Below are 9,043 nucleotides of genomic sequence, written 5' to 3' on the forward strand. Positions count from 1 at the left end.
GTGATTGGAAGTGACCTGTCTAGAATAGGCGTTGGCAAACCATACTCTCTGTAAAGGACAAGACTGTGCCTACTTTAGGTCTTGCAGGCCATAGCCTGTCTCTGGCATGGTCTTTGTTGGTGGGGGGAGGCTATAACAGCCTACAGAAACAGACCTGGGCCAGAGTTGGCCGCCCGTCTAGAACCTGGCTCAGTAGTGGCTTACTGATAGGGCCATGAAGTGCAGGGACGGGGTGGGAGTGGAAGGGCATGCAGCCCCGGTCGTCCGTCAGGGTCGCCTTCACTGCTCCTCCCTGCCTCCCCAGTTCCTTGTTCTCTGTCTCCAAAGCTGGCACATAGCAGCAAATGCATCTACAGACAGGATTCTCCTCATTTACAAAAAAAAAAAAAAGCTAAGCCTGCCTTAAAGAGGCTCAGGGCAGAGGCTCTTCATGGGGAAAATTCAGATAAAAACATTAGTTTTAAAGTATTACTAGAAATAAAAAGGGGAGAGGCCGAGTGAAGAGAGTGGCTAGGAGAGACTGAGGCTGCAGGCTCCAGGCTGGAAGAAGGGTGAGTGTTCACACCTTCAGTATTGTTTCCAAGTCACTTCATAATGAAAATGTAACATGCTCTTGTCCTCTTTGTGGTGCCTTACAGGTGACAAAGGGAGATAGCAAAAATGCCAAAAAGAAGAATAATAAGAAAACCAGCAAAAACAAGAGCAGCCTGAGCAGGGGCAATAAGAAGAAGCCTGGCATGCCCAACGTGTCCAACGACCTCTCCCAGAAGCTGTACGCCACCATGGAGAAGCACAAAGAGGTGAGGTGTGGCCCAAGAGCGACGGCAAAGTCAGGGTGGGGTTCCCGAAAACCTCCTAGCTGAATGTTTGAAATGCAAAAGGAAGAAGGCATTTGACGGTTAAGAGGGAAGCAGAGGCTGGTGCAGGTTGGGAGGTAAGGACAGGCATAGTGACGATTCCTTTGATTCGGAGCTGTTAGAAATCTGGAGGAGTGTGGTGGTCACTTGCGATCACAGTTGTTAACCATGAAACGTTAATAGCTACTCCAAGCATTATTCAGTGCACTGGTAGAGAAAGGCCCTTGGAGTTGATTGTAATGAGTTTGATTTTTGAGCGTGGATAACAGACTCCGACTTTGTTTAATCTGAGGATGGTGTGGGTAGCGGCAGAGGGGCCTGTCAGCACCTCCTTTAGCGGCAGGAGTCCCCTCCCTCTCTTTCCGACCCATGGCCCCCAGCAGCACGTGCTCCCACGCCAGGCCCCACCCCACACCTACCCGACCAGCAGATGCTTCTCTCTCCGCTCGGGTGCGTCCCCCAGGCCATTTCACCATGCCCCTCAATTTTTCAGTTGTTGATTTTGGTTATAAATTCCAGTGTTTATTTAGCTACATAGTGACAGGCTAACTCTGAACTTTGGTGGCTGCCATCGGAGCAGTGGAAGAGGTGGCCTGGATCAGGAGAACGTGTCTTTGCTCTTCCCCTCTGAGAAATGGCAGGTGGGACGGGCCGTTGCAGGCAGCTCCCACTTGTGAGAGCCCGTTTGCCACAGAGCATGCGTCCAGCGTGCCTCCCTTGCTGCATCAGTGCTTCTCTGAGCCCCCGTCTCAGACCCAGTGTCCCAGGGCTGGGCTCAAGACACAGGCCTGGACTTGGAGCAGCAGTTACTAAGTGTCTGCTCAGTGTGTGCTCACTTGTCCTGTATTCTTTTTCTGGAAATACATCTGATCTCAGAAGACTCATTTTAGGTGAACATTGCTGCCCAAACACATCATGGGTGTCACTGCCAGTTGGCACACATTGACCATCTCTGTCAAACTGGTGGAATGTGGCAGGTGGCACAGCAAGTTCACAAGTCCCAAGTTTCTTGAGGTGGCGGTTTATGTTTTATTAGTAAATGACGAGAGGTTATACAGGTACATAAAAATGAGTTTCGGATATGCGTTTAACACCAGCTTCTTGCCCCAGTCTCTGTACTGACGGTTACGGAAGTTAGCAAGTTTCCAGACTACTGTGGGCAGACATTTTGCTGCTCCAGCAGTAAGCGCTAAGGAAGTTTTTTCAATCGTTCACACACACACCCCTCCCCACCAGTGTCTTATTTTGAAATTACAAACCTGTGGGAAGTTTGCCCAGAGGATCCCATACCCTCCATGTGGAGTCAGCAGTTGTTAACGTTTGACTGTATTGTCTTCAAATCTCAGCAAGTGGCTGCATAACCACACTACAGTTTCCAGTTGGGGATCTCACTAGCGCAGTGCCGGCATCTACTGCCTAGGCCCCGCGGCCCAGCCACAGATCTCTGTGGTCTCCTTCCATTGCAAGCAGGTCCCAGCCTTGTTCTCCTTCACGGCATGAGCCTTGTGCTGAAGGGCCAGGCTGCTGGTATTTGCAGACATTCTCCGTTTGGATTTGTCTGATTGGTTTCCTGTGATTAGATCCAGGTTAAACCATGACCTGCATCCTAAAATCCACAACTTGGGCCAAAGGGCTGCAGTTCCTGAGCTAGAGCAGGTGAAGAGATTCTGGGAAAAGGGCAGAGCATGTTAACAACCTGAGAGTTTCAGGTCCACGTAGTCCATCTTGAGGAAGAGAGCACGATGTGTCAAGACAGAAGGGGAAGAGTCTACCGTCTAATGTAATAGCACACTCTCCTAAAACTGCCACAGGACGTCACCTGGGGCAGTAGCGTCCGGCCGCTCTTCCACACACTGTTGATGATCCAGCATGTGGTGCTCAGGTGCCGAGTTGGGACGAAGTGGTCTATTTTGCAGGTCTTCTTTGTGATCCGTCTCATCGCCGGCCCTGCTGCCAACTCCCTGCCTCCTATTGTGGACCCTGACCCGCTCATCCCCTGTGACCTGATGGACGGTCGGGATGCTTTTCTCACCCTTGCAAGGGACAAGCACCTGGAGTTCTCGTCCCTGCGCAGAGCCCAGTGGTCCACCATGTGCATGCTTGTGGAGCTGCACACCCAGAGCCAGGACCGCTTCGTCTACACTTGCAATGAGTGCAAGCACCACGTGGAGACGCGCTGGCACTGCACCGTCTGTGAGGTAGGCGCCCAGGTGTGGGAGGACACTGTGAGCGAGGCCTGTTGGGCTTTCCTGGTCTCTAGGGCTGGTTGTGAGCAGAACAAGGTAGAAGGCTCCCGCCTCTCCTTTGAGTAGAGGAGTAGAAACGGCTAGATGGAAAGGGCTTTAGCCCAGGCACAGTGTCTGAGACACCTGTGATGGGCTTGCATCTCAGAGGGTTTACCCGTGCACGCCACTGTGTTTCCTTCCAGGATTATGACTTGTGCATCACGTGCTATAACACTAAGAACCACGACCACAAGATGGAGAAACTAGGGCTCGGCTTGGATGACGAAAGCAGTAGCCAGCAGGCCGCGGCCACCCAGAGCCCGGGGGACTCTCGCCGCCTGAGCATCCAGCGCTGCATCCAGTCTCTGGTCCACGCCTGCCAGTGCCGCAACGCCAACTGCTCCCTGCCCTCCTGCCAGAAGATGAAGCGGGTTGTGCAGCACACCAAGGGCTGCAAACGAAAAACCAACGGCGGGTGCCCCATCTGCAAGCAGCTCATTGCCCTCTGCTGCTACCACGCCAAGCACTGCCAGGAGAACAAGTGCCCGGTGCCGTTCTGCCTCAACATCAAACAGAAGCTCCGGCAGCAGCAGCTGCAGCACCGTCTGCAGCAGGCCCAGATGCTGCGCAGGAGGATGGCCAGCATGCAGCGGACCGGGGTGGTGGGCCAGCAGCAGGGCCTGCCCTCCCCGACCCCCGCCACGCCCACCACCCCGACCGGCCAGCAGCCGGCCACCCCCCAGCCCCCCCAGCCCCAGCCCGCCTCTCAGCCCCAGCCCACGCCCGCCAGCAGCATGCCTCCCTACTTGCCCAGAACTCAAGCAGCTGGCCCTGTGTCCCAGGGCAAGGCCGCAGGCCAGGTGACCCCTCCGACCCCCCCTCAGACTGCTCAGCCACCCCTCCCGGGGCCCCCACCGGCAGCAGTGGAGATGGCCATGCAGATTCAGAGGGCGGCCGAGACGCAGCGCCAGATGGCCCACGTGCAGATTTTTCAGAGGCCAATCCAACACCAGATGCCCCCGATGGCTCCGATGGCCCCCATGGGTATGAACCCACCCCCCATGGCCAGAGGTCCCAGTGGGCATTTGGAGCCAGGGATGGGGCCCACAGGAATCCAGCAGCAGCCCCCTTGGGCACAAGGAGGATTGCCACAGCCCCAGCAACTACAGTCTGGTATGCCAAGGCCAGCCATGATGTCAGTGGCTCAACACGGTCAGCCTTTGAACATGGCTCCCCAGCCAGGATTGGGCCAGGTGGGTGTGAGCCCACTCAAACCAGGCACTGTGTCTCAACAAGCCTTACAAAACCTTTTGCGGACTCTCAGGTCTCCCAGCTCTCCCCTACAGCAGCAACAGGTGCTTAGTATCCTTCACGCCAACCCCCAACTGTTGGCTGCGTTCATCAAGCAGCGGGCTGCCAAGTATGCCAACTCGAATCCACAGCCACTCCCTGGGCAGCCGGGCATGCCCCAGGGCCAGCCAGGGCTGCAGCCACCTACCATGCCAGGCCAGCAAGGGGTTCACTCCAACCCAGCCATGCAGAACATGAATCCCATGCAGGGCGGCGTCCAGAGGGCTGGCCTGCCCCAGCAGCAACCGCAGCAGCAGCTTCAGCCACCCATGGGAGGGATGAGCCCCCAGGCTCAGCAAATGAACATGAATCACAGCGCCATGCCTTCCCAGTTCCGAGACATCTTGAGACGACAGCAGATGATGCAGCAGCAGCAGCAGCAGCCAGGAGCAGGGCCAGGCCTGGGCCCCGGGATGGCCAACCACACCCAGTTCCAGCAGCCCCAGGGAGCTGGCTACGCCCCGCCGCCGCCGCCGCAGCAGCGGATGCAGCACCACATGCAGCAGATGCAGCCAGGGAACATGGGACAGATGGGCCAGCTGCCCCAGGCCCTGGGCGCTGAGGCCGGGGCCAGCCTGCAGGCCTATCAGCAGCGGCTCCTCCAGCAGCAGATGGGGTCCCCTGCTCAGCCCAACCCCATGAGCCCCCAGCAGCACATGCTCCCAAACCAGGCCCAGTCCCCACACCTACAAGGCCAGCAGATCCCTCCTTCTCTCTCCAATCAAGTGCGTTCCCCCCAGCCTGTCCCTTCCCCACGGCCGCAGTCCCAGCCCCCCCACTCCAGTCCTTCCCCGAGGATGCAGCCTCAGCCTTCTCCGCACCACGTGTCCCCACAGACCAGCTCCCCACACCCCGGACTGGTAGCTGCCCAGGCCAACCCCATGGAGCAAGGGCATTTTGCCAGCCCGGACCAGAATCCGATGCTCTCTCAGCTCACTAGCAATCCAGGCCTGGCAAACCTCCATGGTGCGAGCGCCACGGACCTGGGCCTCGGCACTGAGAACTCGGACTTGAACGCAAACCTCTCACAGAGTACACTAGACATACACTAGAGACACCTTGTAGTATTTTGGGAGCAAAAAAATTATTTTCTCTTAACAAGACTTTTTGTACTGAAAACAATTTTTTTGAATCTTTCTTAGCCTAAAAGACAGTTTTCCTTGGAACACATAAGAACTGTGCAGTAGCCAGTTGTGGTTTAAAGCAAACATGCAGGATGAACCTGAGGGATGATAGAACACAAAGAATCTATTTTTGTTAATGGCTGGTTCCCACCAGCCCTTTTGCCCTTGTGTGTGTGGTTCAGGGGTGCACTGGGAGGAGGCTGAGGTCTGTGACGCCAACCACATGCTCCTCCTCGCACCTCCAATAGGTTTTATTATTTTTTTTAAATTAATGAAAATATGTAATATTAATAGTTATTATTTACTGGTGCAGATGGCTGACATTTTTCCCTGTTTTCCTCACTTTATGGAAGAGTTAAAAAAAAAAAAAAAAGAGAACATTTCTAAAACCAGAGGACAAAAAGGGTTAATGTTACTTAAAAATTACATTCTATATATATATAAATATATATAAATATATATTAAAATACCAATTTTTTTTCTCTGGGTGCAAAGATGTTCATTCTTTTAAAAATGTAAGAAAAACAAAAAACCTCCCCCTTCTTCTCTCAAGTCAACTTTTGTGCTCCAGAAAATTTTCTATTTCCTAAGTCTGAGCGTAAAACTTCAAGTATTAAAATAATTTGTACATGTAGAGAGAAAAATGACTTTTTCAAAATACACAGGGGCAGCTGCCAAATTGCTGTATTATATATATTGTGGTTTCTGTTTCTTGAAAGGATTTTTTCGTTATTTTTACATCTAACAAAGGAACAAATTCAAAGAGGGTAAGAAACGATTCCAGTGGGATGACCGACCATGCAAATGTCCCTGGGGTTTCTTCTTTGCTTGCTTTCTTCCTCTTTACCCTGCCCCCACCCACACACACACACACACTTTCTGTAAAACTTGAAAATAGAAAGCAAAAACCCTCAACTGTTGTAAATCATGCAATGAAAGTTGATTACTTATAACTATGAACTTTGGATCACTGTATAGACTGTTCAATTCGATTTCTTATTACCTGTTGTTAAATAAACTGTGTGAGGCAGACAGCCTGGCTTTGTGTCACTTTTTGCCAGCACAGCTCTGTCTCAGAATGCATCAGTTAAGTGCCTGATGCTTAAGACTCAGAAGGAAAAGTGAATTCATTTACAAATAGATTTCCATTCACTGATAGATTTTGGTCAGTTTGCCCAAAGTGCAAGAAGAAGCAAAGGACTACAAACACCAGCTCAGTGTCATGGCTGAGTTGATACTTGCCTTTGAAAATCTTAACTGTTACAGCACCTTCTTATGTGTCCCATAAGGGTGACCTCAAGGTCTTCACTCACCCTCATTTTATGAAAATGAGGACCTAACCAGGATCAAATCTTAAGTCAGAAGTCATTCCTTGAAAACTTGATGCTAAGGTAATGGTACACCTGTTCTCTCTGTTACATACAAGCTTTGTTTTTACTAACCGCCAACCAAGAAGGGAGCCAAGGGAATCACTGTAGGAAAGGAAGATGTGGAAATGAAACCCGGAAGGCCGAGAATGGTCATAACAATGAGTCAGGTAATGAGCCAGGTTGTTTGTTAGAAGAGTGGAGGGGTTACTGATCCTTCCTCCAGCTGAATACTGCATTGGCTACAAACAAGTTTTGAAAAACAGGAAATCGATTACTAACAAACAGGAAATCTGTTACTAACATGCTTTGACATTAATTGGCAGGTCTAACTTGTTTTTGTCATGGAAGCTTTACATCAACTATATTCGACACTGATGAGGCCTAAAGAAGACCTAAGGCAACTGTCCCTCCAAGTAGCTCGATTCTGGCTCCAGTTTATTCTTTCTGGTCTCAACGTGAATGACACTCTCCTCTGGGATGAACTGGAGCCGGCCCCAGAAAGTGGGTCAAGCGATCCCCTGCCACGGGGGCTGCAATTCACAGGAGGAGCACTGTGTTCTCTGCCAGGCAGGCAGCTCACTGAACAGCAGGCCACCTCCCTCAAGTTGGCCAGCGTGAGGTCCAGAAAAGAAGGTGGTAGGATGCTTGAGTAGATGACGTCAAAAGCGTTGAAGTGAGAGAAGTGGGTGTAGGGGATAAAGCTGGCTGGGAACTGGACTAGTGTAGAAAGAACAGAGGAAGCTGGATCTCAGGCAAGGAACGGACAAAGGTGGGGAAGAACTCGTCCCAGAAGAGCAAAGGAAGGAGCAGATCCTGTTGGGAGATGGCTTCAGGTCCATTTGGCTGGCGCCAGTTTATGGAAGGTGGTGAGTGTCTGTTGAAAAAGACCCTAGGACCAAGATCCAGAATTGATCTGAGCCCCCAAAAGGGAAATAACTGAGCATTCAACCCCACTTTCAAGCAAGAGACGCCAGGCATTCATAGCTCTAACCTTTGGCTAAAGTCAGCTGGACTGGGGTGTTGGAAAAAAGTGGGGGCAGAAATCAAATGAGAAAAAAACATCTGCCCTTTCCCAAGCCAGAGGCAGTGCTAGGGAGGGGAAAGATAAGGATTAACCTCGTCTACAACAGTGGAAGCCAATTTCAATTTCTGTGTATGTGTTTCCACAACGAAAGGTTGGGAAGAAATAACAGTAAGCTGTTTTTAATGCATCGACCTGGGAACTGGACCCAGCAGGACTAGCAGTATTCCAGGTCAGTAAATGTACTTCGCTTACTGAATCCTTCAGCATTGCCACTTAACAAATTAGAAAACAGCTAAGGTAAGATATCTCGCTCCAGATCCCTTGTTGTTATGTGCTGTCGAGTCAAACCCGACTCATAGTGACCTATGGAAGTAGGATTGCCCAACCTTCCTTCTGAGGAGTGGCTGGTGGGTTTGAACCACCAGCCATCTAGTTAGCAGGCAAGTGTCTTAGCCACTAAGCTACCAAAGCTCAAGATCCCATAGCCCATAAAAAAGCTTACCAAAAACTCAAAGATCTGTTAGACTCCAAAGCCCTTCCTTACACTCTGTATCCTTTATCGTTCTTACTCTAGAGAAACTCTAGCGATGGCTACAAATTACAATGCGGTCCTGTTTCAACAAACTCAAAATACAGACTAAACAGGAAGAAGAAAAAACTAAGAAACCATGAAAATACGCTCCTCCGGGCTTTTCGTTTTACAACCAAAGAAAGTGATCCCCAAAAGATAATTTCTTGGTGTGTGACATTCCTGATGGAGTTCTTTGTTTAAAGAGGACAAAGGCCCGCATCTATCTATCTATCTATCTATCTATCTATCTATATATATATATATTTAAGAATAAATAATTTAACAAAAGGAGTACAAGACTTGCACACTGAAAACTATAAAATTTCTCCCATCACTGAAAGAAAGAAGACCTAAATAGATGGAAAGACAAAATGAGAAAGCACATGACAAAAATGACAGCAACAAATTCATATTTGCTGATAATTACATATCTGGCAAGGGACTTATCTCTAAGATTGATGGAAACCTCCAACGCCTCAACACCAAAGGAATTAACAATCCAATTTAAAAATGGGCAGAAGA

The 9,043-nt window shown here is 50.4% G+C and overlaps 1 protein-coding gene across 1 annotated transcript in view; it reads left to right on the forward strand.

The window, feature by feature from the left end:
• EP300 (E1A binding protein p300) overlaps positions 1-5,484 on the forward strand; it is an 89,647-nt gene extending 84,163 nt beyond the window's left edge. The window contains exons 29-31 of the mRNA XM_007941701.2: positions 639-800; positions 2,774-3,055; positions 3,286-5,484. Of these exons, the coding sequence (XP_007939892.1) occupies positions 639-800; positions 2,774-3,055; positions 3,286-5,484 (2,643 nt within the window). The remainder of the gene's footprint in view (positions 1-638; positions 801-2,773; positions 3,056-3,285) is intronic.
• The last annotated feature ends 3,559 nt before the right edge of the window (positions 5,485-9,043 follow it).

This window comes from Orycteropus afer, unplaced genomic scaffold (genome assembly GCF_000298275.1).
Source record: "Orycteropus afer afer isolate SDZICR_OR568_19922 unplaced genomic scaffold, OryAfe1.0 scaffold00083, whole genome shotgun sequence".
NCBI classification, from domain to species: domain Eukaryota; kingdom Metazoa; phylum Chordata; class Mammalia; order Tubulidentata; family Orycteropodidae; genus Orycteropus; species Orycteropus afer.